Below are 26,078 nucleotides of genomic sequence, written 5' to 3' on the forward strand. Positions count from 1 at the left end.
TCTTGTAGGGCATCCTTTTTTGGGGACTTAGACTGTAAAAAAACTGTATTATATCCTCTATAAGAAAAGAGTGATCTTTCTAGTTTCTGAGATTGATTCTATTTTGTAAAATCCTAAATTCACTGTTCATAATTGATTTGCCTGGATTACATTTTCTCCAACCTATATTCATCCTTTTATTTATCTTAGCGTTCTGTATTAAGTTGTACAGATAACACAATTAATCCTGTTGTATAAGATACTACAACTCATTTAAACTCTCTTGTGAACAGAAAGGATCTGTGGCTCTGACCAGTATGAATATAACCTAGGGAGATATACTGCTGTACATCTTGGATGCCTATCAAAGGCTGGCTCATTGCATCTGAAATTAAGCAGAGTAAAACCTCCATGACTAATTTAACAGAAAAAAGGTGCCCGTGGGGGGGGGGGGGGGGGGGCATAACTCCGTGCTGCTCCACATCAACCAACAAAGTCGCCATTGATATCAATATAAAATCTGGCAAGTTCTCAAATCCAAAAAGTCTTCTGAATAGTAAAAACAGATGCAGTGAGAATGTCAAAGAGAGCTACATTTCACTAAAACATAAGTCAATATGATGAACTGGCAAGACGGCTTTGATGAATTAGGTTTTTCTAGTGATTATTATGACTGTCTCAGTTGTTCACTTGTACAATTACATAGCTATGCCATTCGATAGCTGATACTGGATTCCTGCAACAGCAAGTTGAAGCAGGTGTGGGGTTGGAGTACAAGGGTGGAGGAGAGCCGATGACAAATTTAGCATCTAATATACAACAATGAGAACTAGCCATAGAGCTACAATGAGACTTCGCCACTCCTGTTAATTATCACGCCGTAGATGGTCAAATGTGTATGAATCATGGGCGAGATTCTGCATGAAGAAAGGAGTACATTAGAAAGAGAGAAAATGTTGGTCCAAATGTTAAGAGACTACAGTGATTAGCAGAGACTACTAAATCCGAACTGTAACCACAAGCTCACCGTCCAACAAACAAGAAAAGAATGAAAAGAATAAGCTACTAAATGGAGCTAGAGCTGCCAGAAATGGAAGGGGCATTTAAATTTACAGAGCAATATTAGTGCAGCTCGATGAAATAGTCCAGCCATTATCCCAAGGGATTGGTTTGTTCCAGAACTAGCTATGTTGCAGGCATTATATTACACCAGAACTTCAAAAGGGTTATTCTATTTTTTTAATTGGTAAAGCAAAGAGCTTACCTTCAAAGAGAGTAATTTAATCCATCAAAAAATAAATTCTGTAACTTATTGGTGGGTCTATCATTATATCAAAGAAAAGAAAACACATCTCAAAAAGTAATAACTATCCAAACTTTCCGGGTGACAAGACGTAGAGAAACAGGAAATGCACAGTGTCATACAAGTGAGCCTTTACTATAGTGACCACTAGAAGGCCAAGGTTTTGTTGGACAACTCTGGATTACCCCTGGATCAAATCTTCTGAGGCATGACCAAGAATTGGAAATAGATAAACACAACCAGCCAACTACATGTAAGCATTTTGAAAGCAAACTTGGACTTGATATAAGGGGCAACCACTTATTATTTAAAATACAGATTTCCTAGCATGAATGAGACGTGCTCTAAGAAAGCAGAAAATATTTCACCTCAAACACAACTTTTTTGTGGGGTGGGAGGTGTGTGTGTGTGTGTTTGGGGGGGGGGGGGGGCAGAGAAACATCGAGGGCTAGTGGTGCACGGTTTTCAAAACTCGAAAGATAATGGGTCAGTCCCTCTATCATACACCTTTTTACCACTAGACCATACCTCAAGCCCAATTTTAGTACTAAAATTTTGCCAACACTGACCTTCACTATTCCCGAAGATGGAATGGTTTCAAATATTCATGAACATTCCAAAATGGAAGGAGTGTCGTATTAATTCGGGCCGGAGGGAGTAAAAGGTTTAAAAAATAAATCAATCTTGCTTGATGTTATTTACTAGAGAGCACTCATAATTTCATGCACAGTTACCAGCAAACCTTGAATACCTGTTCTTGAGCACGGAAATACATGAAAGGTGTATAGTGGAGGAAGTTTGAAACTCTGGAGGTATAAATATCAGCATATCTGCAGTTTCAAGTTAAAAAGATGTAAAAACAGTCCAGATACTTACAAAAATCTTTTACCATCAATTAATAGGGGAAGTGACATAAATTTTCACAACACATTGACATACTTCTCAATTTGACGCATCAAGTGGCTTTTATCCCACAGACCTGCACGCGAAAGATAACCCCACCTGAAAGGGAAAATAAGGCAGATAGATTACCCTCAAGTCCAAATTCGTCAATTGAAAAAGAAACCATTCCTGTGAGCTCATCTGAGAAAACATGCAGATATGCAAGTAAAGATTCCTTCAACCTTTATACGTTAAACTTGGTCGAGGTGATGTTGAGTGTTGACTCACTCTGAACATTAAAATCTCAACTAAGAGCTAGTGATACCATAAATAAAACTACTATAAGAAATCTGAGCTGAATTGAAGAGACAGGTAACTCCAAAAGAAAAATCTTCAAATCACCTTTTGTTGAAAAGCTCTCCGTCCTCATCCAACATTGGACCAATTTTCTGGTCTAGCCTCTGCATAACGACAAGTAGCTTTTGCATGCTTTCTGTGAGTTCATTATCTTCCATGTGTGTGGCAGCAAGGGTCTGATGCATAATAAGATAATACATCTTTAAATTGGTTACCTCAAGTAACAAAATGATAGGACAAAGTAACCTACATAATCAAGTAACAAAATGATAGGACAAAGTAACCTACACAAGTCACTAAGACATTGCAAAATAGACTTGTTAGAGAGCCAGACCTTTTTCTTCCTCTTTTATGTTTTTCCAGATACTGGTTAAAGACTATAGCAAAACAGAACTATAACAACAACATACCCAGTATATTCCCACACAACCTACATCCAGTTCAATATGTTCCCCCCTAAGAATAATCCACCGGAAAAGTGAGAAAGAACTATAGAAGGGAAATTCTCAAACAAACTGCTTATGATCTGACAGAGACGGACCGGTAGGGGAAGGGCCCAAGGTGTCTTTCTGGGAGGAACTGGCCAATATTATGGGGGAATGGGACATTCCATGGGTTCTAGGGGGAGACTTTAACACTATTAGATTCCCAGAGGAGAGATTAGGGTGTAATCTGATTTCGAGGGCCATGGGGGAGTTTTCTGATTTCATCAATGATCACTTTCTCATTGATCTTCCTCTGTCAGGGGAAAGGTTTACTTGGACCAGGGCGGAGGATTCCAACTCAAGGTCTAGACTTGATAGATTTCTGATATCGCCCTCCTGGGATGAGCTGGTGCCGAATGTGCTGCAGATTCCCTTACCTAGGCTGACTTCGGATCATTTGCTTATCTTGCTAGATGGATGCAGAGTGAGGGGTGTGCGTGCTCCCTTCCGATTCGAGAACATATGGTTGAAAGTGCCAGGATTTGGTGACAAAGTGAAAGAATGGTGGACAAGCTACGGGGTATCAGGGTCACCTTCATTCCGTCTGTCGAAGAAACTCAAATTGCTCAAGGGAGATATTATTAGGTGGAATAAGGAGGTCTTCGGGAAGGTAGAGGTCAAAATGAGGGAGCTTATGCATGAATTGGGGGAATTAGAGAGAGGGGAAGGGGCGAGGGAACTAGATGAATATGAGAAAGCGAGATTGGGGGAGGTTAAGAGGGAAATAGTCGAGTTAGCAATAGCTCAGGAGACTAGTTGGCAGCAAAAATCAAGGGCGCTCTGACTAAAGGAGGGGGATTCGAATACCAAGTTTTTCCACAGGGTTGCGGTTGCAAATCGAAGGAGAAACTTCATAGAGTCCTTAGTTGTGGATGGGGTGAGGATTGAGGGAGAGGAGGAGGTAAAAGGGGGCGATAGTGGAGTTTTATGAGAACTTATACAAAGAGGAAGTTAGTTGGAGGCCTACTTTGGGGGAATAGAGTTCAACCACATAGGGGAGGGAGACAGTGAGTGGCTAGAAAGATCTTTCAAGGAGGAGGAGGTGCACGATGCTGTTTCGAGTTGTGCTGGTGATAAGGCCCCCGGGCCTGATGGTTTCTCCTTGGCCTTCTTCCAGCTCTGTTGGGACACCATTAAGGTGGAATTGATGGAAGCCATTGAATACTTCCACGTGAATGGTGCTTTCGAGAGAAGTATCAATACTTCTTTTATTACTATTGTGCCTAAAAAAGAAAGCGCATCTTGTATCAGAAACTACAGGCCTATCAGTCTTATGGGGAGCATTTACAAGATTATTTCTAAAGTGCTCTCCAACAGACTCAAGAAGGTTCTTGACGTGTCTGTTTCGTCCTCCCAGAATACGTTTGTGGAAGGCAGGCAGATCCTGGATACTGCTCTGGTGGCAAATGAACTTGTAGACTCCAGAAGAAAAAATAGAGAATCCGGCTTACTGTGCAAGTTGGACCTTGAGAAGGCTTTCAACCATGTCAATTGGGAGTTCCTGGACTTCATTATGAAGCGGATGGGGTTTGGGGAAAGATGGAGGGGATGGATCAAGTTCTGCATTTCCTCAGTCAGATTCTCTGTCCTGATTAATGGTAGCCCGTGTGGTTTCTTTGGCAGCTCCAGGGGTCTCAGGCAAGGTAACCCCCTATCCCCCATGCTATTCATTTTAGTGATGGATGATCTGAGTAAAATGATGGATCGTGCGGCGAGTGGAGGCTACTTGAGAGGATTCTCAGCTCCGATCGGGGTGCTCAGTGCCCGAAGAGTCTCTCATTTGCTTTTTGCGGATGACACACTGGTTTTCTGCGATGCCGATATGGATCAATTGACCTGCCTGAAGCAGGTACTGCAGTGGTTTCGGATAGTATCATGACTCAAAATCAACCTCGGCAAGTGTGAGATTTTCCCCATGGGTGAGGTTGCTAACATTGGTGCTTTGTCTCATGTTCTCGGATTCAAGTTGGGCTCTCTTCCCACTACTTACCTGGGTCTACCATTGGGCGCTTTGCATAAGGATACTGCGGTTTGGAATCCAGTCATTGAAAGGGTTGAAAAAAGATTAGCAGGCTGGCATAAACGGTACTTGTCAAAAGGCGGTAAGGAAGTGCTTATCAAAAGCACTTTGTCGAGTATCCCTACCTATTACCTGTTGCAAGCTCCTGTGAGCATCACAGAAAAACTGGAGCGGCTTCAAAGGAATTTTTTTTGGGAAGCGGCGGATGGAACTAGAAAGTTTCATCTAGTGAATTGGCAGACAGTCACTTCCCCAAAGAAGTGGGGTGGACTTGGAATAAAAGATCTTCGGGTATTCAACAGAGCTTTGCTGGGGAAGTGGCTGTGGAGATTCGGGGTAGAAAAGCATGCTCTATGGAGGGAGATCATAGAAGAAAAGTACGATTCCACGGGAGGGGGTTGAAGGACCAAGGCAATCACAGCACCGTTCGGGTGTGGCATGTGGAGGAACATCATGAAGAACTGGGAAGCTTTCTATGGCAACATCACTTACAAGGTGGGAGATGGAAGGAGAATCAGCTTTTGGAATCACAAGTGGTGTGGAGAGGATACTTTGAGGGTCTCTTTCCCCCACGTCTTCAGAGTTTCAAACCAGAAGGAATTGATGGTCCAACAGATTCGCAAGGAACATGAAGGGAGGGGTAGTATGGGACCTCTTTTTTAGAAGGAACATGCAAGATTGGGAGATTTCGGAACTCCAAAATTTGTTGGCACTGCTATACGGGCAAGATAGGCCCCATCCATCTTGCGATTCTTGGAGATGGGGGTTGTGTGGCGATGGTTTGTTCACCGTATAGTCATTTTACCAGAGTATGTTGGCGAGAGAGGAGGCCATTTTTCCATACTCATCGATCTGGATTCCCAAGGCGCCCACGAAGGTGTGCTTTTTTGCATGGCTAGCAGCGAAGGGAGTGATCTTGACAGCTGAAAATCTGGGAAAGAGAGGAATTACACTTGTTAGTTGGTGCTACATGTGTAAAAGCTCAGGGGAAGAAGTTGATCATCTTCAATGGGTGATGCCAAACACTGTAAAGGAAATGCTATATAGCTGGGCCGGTTTCCGTAAAAGAAGCAAGCAAAAGGCGTGGAAGTTCGCCCCGTTAGCTCTCATGTGGATAGTCTGGGGAGAGAGAAATAGGAGAGTTTTTGATGGGATTGAGTCTCCGTTTTCACATCTTAAGAATAGTCTTTTATCTTTGATCGCTTTTTGGTGCACACATATAGCCCCTACTTGTGTAGAAGATTGGGCGTCTTTTGTAGAGAATCATGTTCTGATGTAAATTCTTTACTTTTTGGTATACTTCTTGTATGCGGGAGTTTTTTCTCCCTTTTGATTACATCAATTTACCTTATCAAAAAAAAGAAAATGATCTGACAGAGTGTTGTACTCTGTTCCAAAGCTACATTGTAATACAATTTGCAGACATCCATTTTCCTTTCAATGGTTTCCAGAAAAAAAAGGATTAACTCTTTCTACCAACTAGTAATCCTGTAGGTTCAGCTTGCCATTGCAGTAAACACCTTCAATAAGATATGTAATACAATATCAAGCAACATGTCAATAACTACTTATTAGGGTACTTGGTGAATATCAGATTGAACGTTGAAGACACTACTTGCAAACATGAAACAGGAGGAAGAATATTTAAGGTTAATCTACAAAAAAGCAAGAATATATATATGGTAGATATAGCAAACTTACCTGTGCAGGACGTCCCATGGTTCTCCTCTGAAGAGCAAGCCTAAGTTGGTTAAAAAGATCACCTAGAACCTCCTTTTGATTGATAAGATCTATCAAAGTAGCTCGATGTTGTTGACTATGAATTAAGGCATTATACTGCAGAATAAGAATTCAAAGCATGATATGCAGAAGTCTTACCGGACAAAATCATAAACAGAGATGAAAAGAAGAACTAGATAACACCGAAATAGAAAGCAAGATACTAAACTCCAAAAGATTCCACCAAATGGAACCCCCAAATCCAACTAATGGAGCCAAAAGGAAAAGATCCAATCCCAAAGATCTAACGAAGATTAACTAACCTCCTCTTCTAGTTCTCGACAAATCAAAGCAGTTCTCCACCGGAGATGGACCTTGGATACGCTTACATCTGTATATATATGATCACCAACATACAAGATTTCATCTCCATGGACATTGAGCGAACTCTCAATCATCTGAGCGCTTCCTCCAGAGTACAATCCACCTATAAGAAAATTATTAACTCCAGCAAATTAGCTGCGGCTTGTAGGAAGGACAAGTCCTGTCCATGTTCAATAGCAACTATGAAATATTATCAATGGCCAAATGTTATGGTGATCGCCGGAGAAAACTCCTGACAAGTGAAAACTCAAAGAAGCCTAACACCTACAAAATTCAGATCCTAAATCAAAAGCAAGAAACTTTTTAGAGGTATTTCAAGCACAAAGAGAATCCTACATCCAGAAATAACATCATTTTTGCATGACGAGATCGGAGGATAATCAATTTCTATTTTCTTCCTACCCTTTTTTCTGGGTCTAAATACATTGTTAGGGTCATGCTGTTGGGCTACTGTGCCAGTTCTTAGGGGCCCTACGCAGTCCTTTAGTAGTTTTAATGACAGCCCATTATCGAAAACTCGGTCAGCTGTCACCATGCTTCTCCCACAACAGGATAACTACGCCAGGAACATAGCTTAATCTCCAAGCGAATCTTTTAGCAGCAGAATTTCTCTAACTCAAAGTTTCCCAAGGCAATTAACTTTCCGTCATCTGCAAGCTGCTTTATTTCATCGGCGTAAAAGCAGTATGTACTCCTCAGGTATAAACAGATAAATATGAAGAATAATTTCAACAATGAGATTATCCGTTCCCCTTTCGGCCTTTCCTTCTCTAAATATCCATCTTCTCTTTCTCTTTTAATATATGTAACAATTACATTTAAGCATTGTTAAAATTAGCTACCACCCCATTAATCAGTTAGCTTGTTTCATCCTTCTTTTTCTTTCAGTTTCGGATACTTACTCCTTGAAAAGCCTGAAGCCCTGAACTAAGCTAAGATGTTTGTAGGCTCTACTGGAACTTAAGAAACTAAATTTGACAAGTCTAATCCAATTATTCAAGTCTTACAAGTCTAATCCAATTATTCAAGTCTTACTCCATGGTATGCCATCCCAGGATATGGTGACCTTTAAAGTCCAACTACTTTCACAATTGAAATGTCTCAAGAAGAAGCAAATTTTATTGAGAAATAAAACAAAAGTTACACATTAAGCCAACCATATACTACAACAACAACAACAAACTTAATCCCACAAGTGGAGTCTGGGGAGGATAATGTGTACGCGGACCTTACCCCTACCTTGTGAAAGTAGAGAGGCGGTTTCCGATAGTCCATCGGCTCAAGGAATAGTGAAAAGGAAGCAACCATAGCAACAACAAGGTAATAAGATAACGGAAGCAAACGACACGAGTAATAATAAAGATCTAAGGATAAGAAAATACAAAAATAGTATTAATACTACAGGCAAGACTAGGAGAAACTCTTGATTACCTGTCAACCTGCAACCCTAATACTCGATCATTACACCTTCCTATCGAGGGTCATGTCCTCGGTAAGCAGAAGCAATGTCATGTCATGTCTAATCACCTATCCCAAGTACTCCTTCGGCCCTACCTCTACCTATCTCTAGCACCTCCTAACCGGGGCATCTACGTCTCGCCTTTTCACATGCCCGAACCATCTCACCCTCAATTCCCGCAAATTTGTCCTCCACAGGTGCCACTCTCACCTGGTCCCTAATAACTTCATTCTTAATCCTATCTTTCCTTGCATGCCACACATCCATCTCAACATCCTCATTTCTGCTACTTTCATCTTCTGGATATGGGATTTCTTGATTGGCCAATGCTCAGCCCCATACAACATGGTCGGTCTAACCACCACTCTGTAGAACTTTCCTTAAGTCTTGGTGGTACGTTCTTATCACACAAAACACCAGAAGCGAGCCTCCATTCCATCCACCCCATTCCAATACAATGTGTAACATACTCGTCAATCTCCCAGTTGCCTTGGAATACAGACCCAAGATATTTGAAACTCTCTCTTGGGGATGAGTGTGTATCAAGCTTCACTTCCACTCCGGCTTGATGCATCCCATCACTGAACTTGCACTCCAAGTACTATGTTTTCGTCCTACTCAACTTGAAACCTTTAGACTCCAGAGTGTGTCTACAAACCTTCAGCCTAGCGTTAACCCCGCCTTGCGTCTCGTTAATCAGCATTTTTTATCAGCAAATAGTATACACCACGACACCTCCCCTTGAAAGTGTCGCGTCAGCACATCCATCGCCAGGGCAAATAAAAATGGGCTAAGAGCGGATCCCCGATGCAACCCCATCACCACTGGAAAATGTTCAGAGTCTCCTCCCACAGTCCACACCCGAGTCTTAGCTCCATCGTACATGTCCTTAATCACCCTAGCATACGCTACCGGAACACCGCTAACCTCCAAATATCTCCATAGAACCTCCCTCGGGACTTTTTCGTAAGTTCTTTCTAGGTCAATGAATACCATATGCATGTTCTTCTTCCTCATAGTGCTCCACCAATCCTCTCACAAGATGAATGGCTTATGTAGTGGACCGCCCCGGCAACACACTCCTCACCCTCCTCTCCACCACCCTCTCCCAAATTTTCATAGTATGACTCGGCAGCTTGATACCCCTATAGTTGTTACAATTCTGGACTTCACCTTTGCTCTTGTACAACGGAATCATCAAGTTCCACCTCATTCTTCGGGCATCCTCTTTGTTCTAAAAATGATATTAAACAATCCAGTAAGCCACTCCAAGCCTGCTCCGGCCGCGTCCTTCGAAAATTTCACTGGGATCTCGTCTGTCCCATTTGCCAACCATATACAAAATGGCGAATAATGTTGGAAAAAGAAATTGTGCTAGAATGAGACATGAGGAGAAGATGATTTCATTTACTTATCAAAATAAGGGATGATTTTTGTATCATTAGTTAGAAGAATTAATCACCTGGGCGAGCCTTAAAACAAGGGCGCATTAGACCTTCACCAGTCACTACTTCATACATTGGGTGGGACATTTGGAAGAATTCTGGCTTCCTAGATGAGACTATAACCTGCAAATGATAAAGAAGGAAAATAGATTTAGTTACAAAACCATTTAACATTTCAATAAATTAACCATTGGACAGAGAAAACAAGACCTCATAAATGCAATATTACCATACTAGAAAAAATTCTTACTAATAAAAGGATTTCAAATAAAGACTAGCTCCAACCCCACACAATGTTTTTGACATTTTTCCCTTCTAGAGTTTCTTTCAGTTATAACAATCATTCTGCTAATTGTCCTCAAGAATCAATCCATAAGGACCATCCAACTTGTGTACTGTCATTTTCTACGCAAACAAATATCTAGGCCTCCCAGTGTTAATTAAAAACAATTTGTTCATCACTTAAAGTGATGAAACAATGTGAAGCGAGGGGTTATCGGCTTATCGCTTCATTGGTGAAGCCATGCGCTTCAGAGAAGTGTGTCCGCCAAACAATAATGCGAAACGTGATCCAAACGAGATTGTTTGGTTCTTTTCGTTGAATCTCAATGTTACGAGGCTGGTTTAATATCACCATTATTGTATATTAGATAATAAAGTTAGCTATTTTAATTGCAAGGTCCTTGGACGTTGACACGAAGAGCGAGAATTGAAGAGCATGATTCTTTGAAGTGAAGCGGACAATTAACAAAAAATTGAGAAATATCAAACATATATGAATTTAGCAAGGAAACCAAACCACCACCACCACCACCCCCCTCCCCAAAAAAGGAAAAAGGAAAGGCAGTTAAGAAAGTATTTTCTATGACTTATTATAGAGATGAAGGGGGAACAAAAAAGAAACTTTTGCCAAATTGTTAAGTGTCCCATATAGGCTAAGCGAATGAGTTATTGTTTCCTTACATACTATTGGACAATCCTCGTTTCATGAACTAGTTTTGTGGATGAGTTAGACCAGGTCCAAAATAATAGCTACTAAGAAATATTTTGTACTTGCCTATCGCCTAAGAAAAAATTATTGAAAACAAAAATAAAAATACAAATAAACATGATCGTTCTCTCCTTTATGTTAGAGGTACATGGTTTCCTTTTTTTGTTCTTTCTTTCTCTTTTCTTGCAAGTTGCAACACCATTCTTTCCAAGTAGGATATGTTAAGAGTTATTAATAATCATTTAGTTTATGTCATCCAATTTAACTGTTGAGTATCCCAAATCCAATGAGGTAAACAGGCTGTTGTCTCCTTATGGTCTTAGACAATCCTTACCTTGAGGTTGGCTTATGCCCCTGCTACATTTTCATAACGTGGTATCAGAGCCAGACCTATCCTTATTCTTGATGTATGAAATGCTGGGGCCCTATGTCATGTTGTCCACGCTTTGGATTGTCAACACTAGGCGTGCGTGGTATTGGAGTGGCCTATGTTGGTTGAAGGAATGGATTGTTGTTTTCTTATATGGGGTGATCCTCATATCATGAGCTAACTTTTGAGTTGGGTTGGACTAAAGTTCTTTTTTTTTAAATTAACAACATAAGAGGAGCTCAACAGCAAGAAGAACTTATGCATTGATTGTCCCGAACTCAATATGAGTAGAACAAAAAAGGAAATGGAAAGAGGACTTTAATTTGTAGCACGCAATAAAGGAGTCAAAATAGTTAGCCCTCAAATTCTAACTATGACATTTGGCAAGACAAAATTATCTTTTATATAATCTTCTCTTCAAATGCATTAATACTATGAGATCAAGACTTAAGTGGCTAATTGTTGGAGATAAAGTAAATTCGCTATTATCATGATCTTGTTTTACTTACTCACCATCTCAAATAGATCTCGCCAGTTCATATCATTGGGAAGATACCGATTGAACGAATGCTGCATCATTTTGTCTGTGTAATGATAATCTGAATTTGTAATCAGCAATAGCCTCTTCCCAGCCTGATGAAACATGAAATGTTAGATGCTAAATCGACCATCTTTTTTTGTTAGGAGCTTAAATAAATATTAATATGAAATTGGACAACTTAATCTCACCCTTGATTGTCTTATTGTACCTTTACAGACTTGCTAGGCTAAAATCATTAAGTTTATTCATTCAAGGCTCTAAAATAGAGCATTGATATTTAATTCAAATGGATAGAGTTACATACCTCCTTTTGATCCAATAATGCCAAAGGTAGCTCAGGATCAGGCTCTACAAATAGTTCAGGTTTGGACATTATCTCGCTCTGCATGTGTGACACAGACTAGAGTGATATTTGCAGCTCCCAACATGTGAAGCTATGGATCAACGAAACACATACCTTCAGTTGACCTTCTACATGTGCTCTGAAGAGTGCCTTACCAACAGCCTAAATAGAATACAAAAGAGTTGGCAAACTCAAGGTTCAGATCACAATCCATTCACGCACAGCATCCAAATCATACCTTGTAAAGCCCTTTATAATCAAGTGGACAGAGATCTGGTCCTATAACTCCTTCATCCAGCCTATCTACCATCTGCAAAAGAGATGTGTCTAGGACATAGGGCTAAAGTGCTGAAGAAGCAATACTTAGAGCTAGATACATTCTTCTTTGTTAAAACCCCTGATGTTCAAGAAATTTATGCAATTCGAATATAACATCGTTAAGGAGAAACAAGCAACTGGATGAAACTTTACCCAAATATAGTTTAGCAAAATATCAGCCTCTACCGAAAGGAGTAGTACTACGACTATCATAGAATTTGTTTATCAAAAGAGAGAACCACTTCAGTAAACATCTACTTATGAGACTGATCTCATCTTTTGCAGGTTCAGCAACAAATTAACTGAATGTGGAACAAAAACTTAAAATGAAGATTTAAAGCAACCATTTGCGAACAATCAAACTTCAGCATACATATCTAGCATCTTATGGAGCAAAACTCAGCAAGATTCCTTCCAGCTTGTGTATAACTTGTTTAACAAAGGAAAAAATTCTTTCTGTAGAAAAGGGGATGAGAAATGAATAATTTCTGAAGACGGAGTTCGCTTCTTTGATCAATTTGGGCAATGGCAAAGACCAAAAGCTTTTGCAAACTATATTAAGGCACCTCTAAGAGACTACAATTGACCTTCTCTTCACCTCTGCATAAGTTGCCCTCTCGAGCCTGAGAAGCTTATAAGTAGGATGAGTAATAGTTTAGGTTAAAGAAAGATTTTTATCCTCTTACCATAGTTTGTGGAGACGTCCTTTCTATCTAGGTATCAATCTCTTTTGGCAAATACGTGGTAGATGAGTATATTTCATTTCTATAACATAAAAAAGGAAAATATAACTACGGAAAGGATAAACCATCTTTTAGGAGAAGTTCTCCTCTATGAAAGGATTAAAAACAATTAGCTTAGTTAACAAAGCTAGAAAAATACTTTACAAATGACATATGAATAAACCAATAAATTATCAATATCCATACCCTATGCTGCCCCCAAGGCTTTGGTCTAACGGTAAGAGCGCAACATGTGATGTGTTGATTAGGCGTACGGCACGGGTTCGAACCTTACCGCAGACAAAAGCCCAGTATTTTAGTGGAGAAGGATAAAGGGACGAGCCCATCATCCTCTGAGTTTCGGACTGTGCGACACTAGCCCTCGAGAGTTATCGGAAAAAAATATCCATGCCATACCAAAGTAAGCACCGCAATCTGACGCCAAAGTCGAGAGATCATCTAAAGTAAGCACCTACTTAAGGAAGATGCTTCCACAATACCTAAATCAGCCTCCAGCTCAACCAGGCACCTATAGTCCACAAGCCCACGGTTGTGCTTATTCCAACAATCATTTTCCTAGGATTGCAAGCCTGAGGGGACAAGCTAGGCATGGAATTAAGACTATCTTATGTCCTTTCCTTAATATTTCCCCCTCATCAATCGCATTACAACTTTTCAGACTAAACATTCTCTGAACCATGTCCCTACATAGTATTGCCAACATTAGCCTACAGCTTTACAGGCTTCTACTCTGCCAGAAATGCATTATGCACTACTCTTGGAAAAAGAATAAAGAGCTTTATTATACAAAATCGCTATCGTATCTTCTTCCTAATAACTAATCCACCCACTTTCACCATATTTTACTATAATTCACCACCATACTTAGCTACCGCTCCCTTACGAAGCTTTGTCTTGACATCCCTCATCTTTCAATCTTTTTTTAAAATCAAGAAATCTCATAAATCTTTGCTTGATTCAGAAGTTTCTAAGACAGGGGAATGACAGAAATACCTTCAAGAAGAATTGGTTTAAGAAATTCCTAAAAAGAACTCAAGGATCAATGACACTTTCATTAATAAGTTGTTGGAACAGAGCTAGCTGGAATCCTCTGTGGAGAAGGAAACGTAAAACAGAGAGCAGTAACGAAGCGACCTTTCAGGAGTGAAGAGTACCCAATCCCCTTCATGGTCAAGCGTTTATAGAGGACACCAAGATATAAACAAGGGCAATAAAACAGGCCATAAAACCTCTGATCCTAGCAAACTAGGACCCTAAATTATTATCAATCAATAAATGGCTTAAGAAGAAACCAAACTCAAGAAGATCCCTAAAACAATTACAAAATAGATAATCAAAACGCAAGAAACATAACAAATAAAACAATGATTAATGAAAACCCTCAACCTACAATGATCTTTTTTAAAAAGGAAAGTAACTGCATAAAGAACAGATGGAAGTCATAGAAATCCTTTCACAATAAAAAACCTAACAAATGTATACGACAAACATGAAAAAATAAAGTCATTTAGTATGGAATCATGGCATGGTATATTGAGGGAGGCCAAGTGATCTACCTGCATATAAGCCACTGCTTCTGAAACTGAGAATAGTGTATTGAGGAACTCCCATCTGCTCTCCTTACGCAGATCAACCAGTTCTCTCCCGTAAATCTCACTTCCATACATAGAAAATATGAGATGCTACCCAAAATGTTACCCAATTTTCCACAGAGCACATAAAAATGTGGAACATTCATTCAGATTTTCAAGGAGCAAATAGATTTGAAACTTTCCCAATTTGCAAAACAACATTTGTGGACCATCTTTGCTATAAAAATGGATATATGGATCAATATTTGGAACTGATTAATAGGCACAAAAGCCCAAGCCATACCTCACTTCTCGAGTTGAGAGCATTCTCGTTCCATGCATTGCCCTCTTAATATACCCAAATCTATCTGCTTTAACTAGGTTACCTTTCTCTTTGTCTATTACAAGACCTCTAATCACCTGTTTTCCAATGAAATGTCCTCAAATGGGTATTAAAGACAAACCATTAACATGATCACATGGTCAGACTATACCAGTTCAGGGTCAAATGCAAGCCCATCCACAGGGAAACCCACACTTCTCAGATTTTCCATGCAGTAATCATAAGCCCTTCCTTCCCAGGCCTGTAAATTATGGACTTAGTCACACTATACCAGTAACCACAAGGCAATTTAAAGCTCCTCAAGGGACAAAAAGGAAAAAAAGAATATACATGACAGCAATGTATTAATAATTTTATAGTCTAAATGCTAATCAATGGCACTTCCAACAACAACCTAAGAGCATAAAATTGAAAAAAAGTGCAACTCAAACAAGCAACATCAATGAAATTAGGGCAAATAGAGCACTTTTTCTTTTTTTGATAACACACATAAAGCATTTTTTCTTATCATCAGAATTCAATAGCCTCTAACACCTAAAAGAAGTACAAACCTCATAAGGCACCAAAAGATAAAAGAATTAGTAACAGATAAAACAGATATATGGATAAACACTGCCTATGATGCCTTATAGGATTAGTTCCCTGCATAGCATCGGCATATCATTGTCCTATGCAAGTCAGAAATCAAGAAAATAACAGATGCGGGTGGTAAATAAAAGAAATAAATGTACATGCAACGAACCATTTGCCTGCATTTGTAAAAAGGAAACCACAAACTAATATGTCACACGAAACAAGAACTTACCATCACGTTATAGTGCATCAGTGTATAGTCCATATCGTAACCAATTACACTTATTGATCGTAGATTTAATGTGCGTGTGCAGAATATGCCACGGGGGGAATGTCGAGCAGAATGCGGAACCTGCACATTTCATGAGTCAGATATTGCAAAGATCAACATGCCAATGCTACAGCTGCTTCCAAAATAAGAGGTGACAAATCTTCAGTGGATTTAAACATCAGAGATGTCACGTAAACACTGCAAGCAGTTAGCAAAATAAGATGCTAAGTGATGTTTGGCATATTTCGATATGTGTTGATGTTACTTTACCCATGTTTTAACCGCTTCTTGATGTTATTTGATCTTTAAAATGCCCAACATGGTTTAATTATTGGTTTTATGACTAATTGAGTTGTGTGTGGTGAATTAGGGTGTTTGGAGTGCAAAAATATGAAGAAAAGGTGCTCTAGGTAGAGGAAGAGAGATTGGATGCGTCGCATCCATCTAGAAAAAGATCAGTTCGCGCACCCTTAGCAGTGAAGTCAGCCCATAGCATCCGCCATAGCATCCGCACCTGGGCAAAGCTGAGATGGAGGAACTAGGGGTGGATGCGTCGCATCCACCCTCGCATGCAAAGCTGAGAAATAGAGGACAAGGTGGATGCGTCGCATCCACCTTCGCAGGCAAAATTGAAATGGAGGACGAGGTGGATGCGTCGCATCCACCTTAGCATCAATCCCTGAAGCCGATTTGGACTAGGAATAGGAGAGCTTTGGCCCACGACTTTTGTACGCAATATATAAGCCAAAAACGCCTCCTTTAGGTTATATAACATAGTGGGAAGGGGGAAAAAGCCACGACAAAGCTGTGGAGGCCGGAATTCATCAAGTTTCATCTTTCTCCCACCAAACTTAGTAATCTTTATGTTTCTTTGTATGATTTGTTGTTTGGCTACCATGTCTATATGGAGCTAAACTTCACGTTCTAGGGTTGTGGTTCTTTCATGACTATTGTTATTCGGATATTGATTTTGACTTCTTGATTTATCATATTAGTTTATTTATTCAATCTTGCACTTAATTATTTAATTGCTTGATCACCAATTGAATATTATCTACGAATCTAGAATTGAACTCGAAAGTGGGAATTCTATATTGCATATAGGATTGAGTAGGGCAAGTTCTTGAACTCGGGCATCGGGGAACGGATTCGTGGTTAGGATAGACATATACCTAATTGCCTTGCTTGGTTGATTTACATGAATTATAAATGCGTTCTTGTTGATTCTAGCTCCATAGACATATAGGCGTTAGGTTAGCTTGAATAGGCGAGTAAGAACTCGACAGATTCTTATGAGCAATATTAACCCTGTCAACCAATAAGCTAGATAAATTAGTCGGTCAATTCAATTGAAGAATACAATAGGATTGTTAGATAGCCCATAACCCTAGATCGTTTTCATTACATTGATATCATTAAAATCTGCTCTCTCTCTGTTCAAAGTTTATTATTTATATTTTTCTTATTTAATTAGTTTAGAATAAAATATTTTTAGATTTAATTCTTGTTTAGATAATTAGGATAGTCTAATTTAGTTAATAGTTAATCATAAGTCCTCGTGGGTTCGACATCCGACTTTTAGTCACTTTATTACTCGACGACCGCGTATACTTGCGTGAGTGTGTTTGGTCGCAACAAGTTTTTGGCGCCGTTGCCGGGGACTTAGAAATTTGCTATTTTTCTAGATTAGACATTTTTTTATCTATTCATGTTTTTTTTTATTTTTTTATTTTAGTTAGTATTTTTTATTTATTTTAGCATGGCATCTTGGAATAAAAATTGTTCGAATGATGGTTATTCTTATTTTGATGATCCTTGTCCATATTGTGGAGGACCCCACTGGTGGAAAAATTGTCAGAATGTTCCCAGGAGCGAGTTGTGCGCACAATCTCAATCCTTTGAGTGGAATATTTGTAATATGTGTGGTGGTCAAGATGGCCATTGGGATGGTTGTCCTAATTTTGTTCATCCTTCTCTGAGCCCTTATTATGATCTTTCTAATGATATTTCTGAGTTTGATAGGGGCAATGAAGTGCAGGATATGGAGCCTGATGCATATATTAGGGATATTCTGAGGCAAGTAGCAGAGCAACAGGATGAACTCAAAAAAGATATGAAAAGAATGAGGGCAGCAATCACAAGAATGAAGGCCAATATGGAAGAATTGAATGAAGAGAGCGAGTACCAGCAAGAGAAAATTTTTGAAAAAGAGGAGATTTTGAGCCAAACTTGGCTGGCTGAACAGGCTGAAAAGTTAGAAATATATGAAGCTCAACATGAGGAACTTACTGATGGGATGAGACACTTTATAGAGGGAAGATCTAAACTGGGACAAGGGATCTATAAATTTGTCACTACTATTCACGACTTGCAAGATAAATTAAATGCAAAGGTTGTTGCGTCTATCGCCCAACAAAATAGTAATGAGTTGTCAGAAGCTGAAAAGGAGCTTATACGCCAAATTGAGGAGCTAAAAGTGGAGAGCCAATCATTCGAGCATATTTCTGTTGATGATGCCCATGTTGAGAAAAGTACACTAGAGCCATGCGAGGTAGCAGATAATGTTATATTTGAAGACTCTAATGTGTGCACATATGAGGATATAAATAGTAATACAATTCTAAAGTTGGGGCGTGTTGGTCCTCATTCTAAACATTTTTCGACATTGTATTTGGATGATGACATGGAAATCGAGTCATCTAAGCCTTTGGAGGAGTCAATGGAAGAGGAACATGATGCCTATATTTTTGAATTTGTCATGCCAAAAAGCAAAAAATACATTCCTCATCTAAAGGCCGAGAAGTGTAGAGTGAAAAATTTATTACTTGGCCTGGTTATCTTTGTAGCCCCACCACTGGAGCATAGCCGCAAACTGGATGCCATGTTAGGGGCTCAATTCATAAGTTCGAGGTGGAGGCAAAAAGTGATTCACGTCGTGCCGCTACGTTAAATCAGGCGCTTGTTGGGAGGCAACCCAGCGTTACTGCTTTCTTTTATTTTTGTTTACTTTTTATTTTATTTTATTTTTATTATTTTGTAGTATTTATTTTTGTTTTGTAGGATTATGAGCATAGGAAGCAAAGCCATTAGAAGAGTGCAAAAGCGAGCTAGATGGTGAGGACTAAGTGTGGGGTGCCCACACAAAGGACGATGCCTGGGGAAGTCTGAGTACCTCGTGAGCCGCTATTGCTTCGGCCTTTGGCCTACCAGGGAGTCTCGTTTACCCTCTTATTATTTATAATGTGCATTGAGGACATTGCAAAATTTTAAGTGTGGGGTGAGGAGATCGTTTGGATGAGTTTCTGTGCTATTTTAGCTTAGTTGTAGTACTCATTCTTAAGTGTAGTAGCTTTTGTGAAAGAAAAAAGAAAAAAAAGAAATTAAAAAAAAAATGAAAAATTAGAAAAATTGGACTTTTCCCGACGATTGATCTCCTAGATAGTTTTCTTGAGGGATTAAAGTCTAAACAAAAATCCAAAAATATGTCTTTTAGCTTTCTTTAGGTAGTAATAATCCCCTGTGGTTTTTCTTTGTGCCTCGGTTCTTTTCCATGGGATGTAGTTTGAACCGGGTAGCTTTTTTCGTTCCGAGTAGATTAGGAATTTAGGGAATAAAAGGAGCAAGAATGATGAACCTAGGCGCCCTTGACTTGTTTGATAGTAACATATTTATGCTTTGGCATGTGTAGTATCTTCTGTATGATTTGAATTTATTGATGATGCCTTGTTAAATTGGATAGCATGTTTTGTGGCGCCTATGTCTCGTTTACATGACTTATGTTCACCTTGTGTTTAATACTTAATATCTCGTTGCTCCGTGAATACTTGCATTGTTTGAGAGTCGGAATGTGACCGTCCTTAATGAGTCATGTGCCATGTGTGGTAAGGTTTTTGTGTAGTCCATGTAGTGTCTAGAACTTGCCCAGTATGTGAGTTGAAGCGAAATTTTAGGTGATGCTCGGTTTGAAAAATGATTTTAGGCTTTCTTTGATCTTTTTGAGCTTATTGCTTATCACAAATAAAATCTATCCCTAGTTAACCCTTTTGAGCCTGTAGACCTTTTATTTGGTACCCACATTACAAGCCTATACCCTTTTTATTCTTAATTGACATTGTTTTAATCCTTTTACCTCTTAAAGCACTTTAATTGTTAGATGAGCGCTAAAAGAAGTAAGAAGGGAATAAGTGTGGGGTGACTTTTGAGTGGAACCAATGAAAGAAAGAAGGGTGCACTTATTTTGTAAAATAATACACCACTAGCGGAAATTAAAAAAAATAAAAAAAAGAGAAAAATCTGGAAAAAAAAGAAAGAAAAATATAAATGAATAAATTGTTATCTTGTTCTTGCTAGTGGGTATGAACTAAAGTAGTGCTTAAAGAAAAAGGGACTGTTTTGGGGGTGATATTGTTTGTGAAATTGAAGTGGGGTTGAAGAAAAAAAATGCTTAAAGTAATTTTGTGATGTATTAAAGTGCTTAGGAGGGTGAATCACTATTCCTTAAATATATCCTACCCGTCCCTTAGCCCACATTACAACCATGAAAAAGTCCTAATTGATTTTAGATCGAGCGAGCTTACATTAGTAGAGATTTACATTAAGGGCAAGCCTATGGTACCAACTACATGCATGTGACTTCTTTTGTGAGAGTGAGCGATTTTCTTTGTGAGCATGAGATTCGAATGTGTGGATTGATTCTACTCTCTCTGCTTTTGTTGTGAGGGCACATGGTTTCACTAGGAATAGGTAACGTTATTAGATTTCTCTATGATGTTGGTTGTTCAAGCCATGAGTGCATTGTGACATTGAGTCGGTTTTTGAGGTTAGGATTGTTGTGAGCATGTTGTCTTTGTTCGAATATGTTTAAAGAAGGGCATAAGAAAAGGGAAGTGTGTTGATGCATAGTCTAGAGCCTAATTGTAGCAAATAACCATGGTCATAGATGTAGTGTGCTTTGAATGATAAGAGCTTAATTTTATTTTGTTTACTATAGTGATGGTTTGTTCGAGGACGAACAAAGGTTTAAGTGTGGGGTAGTGATGTTTGGCATATTTCGATATGTGTAGATGTTACTTTACCCATGTTTTAACCGCTTCTTGATGTTATTTGATCTTTAAAATGCCCAACATGATTTAATTATTGGTTTTATGACTAATTGAGTTGTGTGTGGTGAATTAGGGTGTTTGGAGTGCAAAAATATGAAGAAAAGGTGCTCTAGGTAGAGGAAGAGAGATTGGATGCGTCGCATCCATCTAGAAAAAGATCAGTTCGCGCACCCTTAGCAGTGAAGTCAGCCCATAGCATCCGCCATAGCATCCGCACCTGGGCAAAGCTGAGATGGAGGAACTAGGGGTGGATGCGTCGCATCCACCCTCGCATGCAAAGCTGAGAAATAGAGGACAAGGTGGATGCGTCGCATCCACCTTCGCAGGCAAAATTGAAATGGAGGACGAGGTGGATGCGTCGCATCCACCTTAGCATCAATCCCTGAAGCCGATTTGGACTAGGAATAGGAGAGCTTTGGCCCACGACTTTTGTACGCAATATATAAGCCAAAAACGCCTCCTTTAGGTTATATAACATATTGGGGAGAGGGAAAAAGCCACGAAAAAGCTGTGGAGGCTGGAATTCATCAAGTTTCATCTTTCTCCCACCAAACTTAATAATCTTTATGTTTCTTTGTATGATTTGTTGTTTGGCTACCATGTCTATATGGAGCTAAACTTCACGTTCTAGGGTTGTGGTTCTTTCATGACTATTGTTATTCGGATATTGATTTTGACTTCTTGATTTATTATATTAGTTTATTTATTCAATCTTGCACTTAATTATTTAATTGCTTGATCACCAATTGAATATTATCTACGAATCTAGAATTGAACTCGAAAGTGGGAATTCTATATTGCATATAGGATTGAGTAGGGCAAGTTCTTGAACTCGGGCATCGGGGAACGGATTCGTGGTTAGGATAGACATATACCTAATTGCCTTGCTTGGTTGATTTACATGAATTATAAATGCGTTCTTGTTGATTCTAGCTCCATAGACATATAGGCGTTAGGTTAGCTTGAATAGGCGAGTAAGAACTCGACAGATTCTTATGAGCAATATTAACCCTGTCAACCAATAAGCTAGATAAATTAGTCGGTCAATTCAATTGAAGAATACAATAGGATTGTTAGATAGCCCATAACCCTAGATCGTTTTCATTACATTGATATCATTAAAATCTGCTCTCTCTCTGTTCAAAGTTTATTATTTATATTTTTCTTATTTAATTAGTTTAGAATAAAATATTTTTAGATTTAATTCTTGTTTAGATAATTAGGATAGTCTAATTTAGTTAATAGTTAATCATAAGTCCTCGTGGGTTCGACATCCGACTTTTAGTCACTTTATTACTCGACGACCGCGTATACTTGCGTGAGTGTGTTTGGTCGCAACACTAAGATACCATGCCTTTTCTTAGTTCATGCTGTAAAAGCATTTCAACGAGTATAACATGCAGAAAATCCCGCAAGAATCACATGTCCCTCTCTCAACACTGAGATATACATAAGTCATAAGCTTAATTTTTCCCCAGTTGAGAGGGGGAAAGCCAAATCTCATATTTAACGATAAGATAAGAAACATAAGAATCTACTACTATAGCTTCATCCAATTAAGAGACTAAATCGGTCAATCACTCAAAAAAACTTCAAGTAATTATATGATTACCACAAGATGAAGCTTTGTACATAATCATTATACAAGATCATTTACATAAAAAAATTTATTAGCATATAAATTTTGAGTGCAGTTAGATGGACCATTGTCTAGTTGCAATTTCACATCCAATTGACATCCAAAAAAAGAACGGTACTGTTCAATACAAACAGTAAGCACATGACACGGAGCAAAAGTGTTTACTCATTGTAAGAGATTTCAGCAAGTGATACGCATAACAAAATGCTAACTTGATAAATGCAATACAAAGACAAGGTCAGTATTACAGCACCGGAATGCCCAAGTGTTGAAGCAGGTTCTCTGCTTCTTGAGCTTCCATTTTTGCCACCTCCTCAATAGGGCCTTGTAGTGCCTGGCCATCAATTCCTGCATCATTCGAAGGTAAAATGATAAGGAACTGCCATGTTTAAATCATAATAGTTAACCAACACCCTACTATATACACCAAAAGTTGTATCTTCTTTACTTTTGCTTTTCTATTTAAAGCTCTGTTTAATTTAGATAATCAATTTCATTAATTATAATTAAAACTTCAGTTATCATCACAAAGCCACCTTTTATTATCATTATTGTCAAATGCAAGTGATCAATAAAACTTTTATTTTTCCGATGCAGGCCACTGCAAAATCTTCCATTTTATGATGTTTTTGCCTCGACACAAAGTTTGGACTATTAATTTGGCGTGCGTATTATATAAGTATGTAGTGAAATAGTGGTTAAAACATTAGTTTGATCAAGAAAACCGAAATCAAATTTAGAATTTGAATAGTTAATTGAAGTTAAATTCTTGAAAGTCATCTTTATTATAATTAGAGGAAACCAAAATACCAAGAGTATCATATAAACTGGAACAAAGAGCTAAAGGAGTATTTGAATAACCATAATCAATTTAAAAGCTACGGCATTGTTTTTGTTGTTGTGAATTAAGCGATTAGTAGAAGGGGAACCTTGGCGCAACACTTGTTGTGTGTGTGAACAAAGTCCCACATGGAAAGTAGCAAAGAAAAATGATCTACTTATAAGGAGTTGGATACTCTTAACGGTGTAAGGCCATTTGGGGAAAACCGCATGGACTTAGCCCAAAACGGATTGTATCACACCATGGGCCGTTTAGTTCAACAACTAGTATCAGATTCAGAGCCAACGGTTTGGCGGGACTATGGAGATGGCGTAGTGTTGAATGTGACCCGACTTAGTGCCTTTGCCCGTCTACGAGGTTTACGACTTTGACAATGCATACACAACCTTTGGGCTTCGGTGACCGTAAATACCATGTAGGTGACACACAGTTACTTTCCAAATTAGGCCATGAATGATGATGGGTCATGTGAAACTTACTTCAAGGGGACGATTGTTGGGTGTGTGAACAAAGTCCCAAAGTAGAAAAGAAAAATGATCTCCTTATAAGTAGTTGAATAATCTTAATGGTGTGAGACCTTTAGGGGAAAATCGTGCAGGTTTGGCCCAAAACGGACAATATTAACACCATGTTAAGAGTATCTTTGGACCGTTTTAGTCCAAGACTAACGGTAATACTAACAGTTGCTGCCGTGTTACTTTTCAAGCCGTGGAAACAGTCATTTTGCAAGGTAAGGTTGCATACATGACCCAATGTATGGTCCAATCCCCCAAATGGGGAATGGACCATACTGGCTTCTTTAAGCAATTAGCAACACATAATATCAGAATCAATTCAAAAGCTCAACCAAAGAGGCCAAAATCCTCTTCTTTTTTTGAGCTTACTTGGAGAGATGTATGGAGTAGTACCAAAATTGAGGTTCAAATCGCCTTTGGTGCTTTGACCAAGGTAATCCACTTCAGACTTTGTTTTAGAAGTAACAACTGAGAACACATCTTCGCCAGGTGGCACCGACGTAGTGGCGCAGCGGCAAGAGAACCCATTTACATGAACATACGAACTAGGCGAGCGTAACACCAATCCACCGTTAGAGAATTTAACAGGTTTTGGCAGAAGATAAGGACTTCCAGTAGTACTATTTGGTATATTCATGCAGCTTGCTACAGATTGGCAAACTGTCGAACACCTCATGTGCATAAATTTGAGGCTGAATTCTAACACACAGAACCGAAAAAAGAGGTGTTCGATTGGGTGCAGTTAGGATTTGGAAGTCGCGGCAACTTCAACAATGGAGAGTGACGTTTATACTTTACTAATTTCGTAGTGCCAACGCTACGACCAATGATCGTGAAAGTTGGGACCTTTTCCCCCTTTCTCTAACTTTTTTAAGGAAGTTGAATCTATTTTTAAATATATTTAAAGAAAAAAAGGTAAACCAAAGCCAAATATCACTTAGGGTTTGATTTTGATTTTATATTATTTCATGGGATAATAGCATTTTGGGTCCCTGGATTATTGGTAAATTATAATTGAGGTCCTTATGACATATGACTCAACAAATTTAACCTTCAATTAATTGAAAAGTGTGGTTCTGCTCTCTTTATACAGGAAATATGTATTTGAACTATTTTTATAAGTATAATAATATCCTCAAATGGAAAATAACAGTATAAGCTTAACGTAACACATAGATAATTAAATGGTTACGGACTTACGGTTAATAATTCTGGACAAGAAATCAAAAGTGCACAAGACAAGTAATTAAGGGTTATATATGCTTAGTCAGATATCAGAAGCACTAAACTCAAAATATACTAATAATTGAAGGACAAAAGCTGCTATTAGCTTTTACTTGATTAAATGGGTTGTTTCGTTTATGGAATAAGTATAATAACATCGGGATAAACTATAAAATCATTTAATCTTGTGTTTTGTTGGATTTTATTTTCAATATAAAATCTCATGAGTCATGATTAGTTATAACATAAATTTGATATTATTTTATATACGGTCAATGTAGGGATAATAATTCATGAGATAAAATAACCAAATGACTAAAGTGCTATTCTCTAAAACACTTCTTCTGAAGTCCTTTAATAAGACTGCGGTTAAAATTAAAAATAAAATTTATCCAAGTTTATTTTTTATAAAATCAAACGCATTTTTTAAATTATACTGCATATATCTCATTTTTAATCTAATGAATCAAACATTTATCAAAACATATATCCACTAAATAATCTCGTTTTCATTAATCTCCATATTATATTCCCGATTTAATTTAATTTGTTTGTGGAACAAACAACCCCTAGAGTTTATAGTAGTACCTTTACTTGCAAATAACAACTAGGCAGCAATCCAGTTAAACGGGTTGATACAGCTAAACGGGGAATGTAGAA

At 38.6% G+C, this 26,078-nt stretch overlaps 1 protein-coding gene across 2 annotated transcripts; it reads right to left on the minus strand.

Moving 5' to 3' along the window:
* Positions 1 to 464: 464 nt before the first annotated feature.
* LOC107827682 (uncharacterized) lies at positions 465 to 25,169 on the minus strand. 2 transcript variants are annotated; one of them, XM_075231306.1, is made up of 17 exons: positions 24,564 to 25,169; positions 23,092 to 23,186; positions 16,059 to 16,178; positions 15,405 to 15,494; positions 15,215 to 15,330; positions 14,896 to 14,995; positions 12,517 to 12,588; positions 12,393 to 12,440; positions 12,240 to 12,317; positions 11,908 to 12,027; positions 10,051 to 10,156; positions 7,069 to 7,232; positions 6,728 to 6,862; positions 2,567 to 2,697; positions 2,222 to 2,284; positions 2,034 to 2,112; positions 465 to 896 (listed from the first exon to the last, which is right to left on the minus strand). In XM_075231306.1, exons 1-17 carry the CDS (start codon positions 24,874 to 24,876, stop codon positions 846 to 848), a joined length of 1,881 nt encoding a protein of 626 aa, XP_075087407.1. In that variant the 5' UTR covers positions 24,877 to 25,169; the 3' UTR covers positions 465 to 845. The 2 variants fall into 2 exon arrangements, with proteins under 2 accessions (XP_075087407.1, XP_075087409.1); XM_075231308.1 differs by having other exon boundaries at positions 24,588 to 25,123.
* Between the last annotated feature and the right edge of the window lie 909 nt (positions 25,170 to 26,078).

Source organism: Nicotiana tabacum, chromosome 15, assembly GCF_000715075.1.
Source record: "Nicotiana tabacum cultivar K326 chromosome 15, ASM71507v2, whole genome shotgun sequence".
Taxonomy (NCBI): Eukaryota; Viridiplantae; Streptophyta; class Magnoliopsida; order Solanales; family Solanaceae; genus Nicotiana; species Nicotiana tabacum.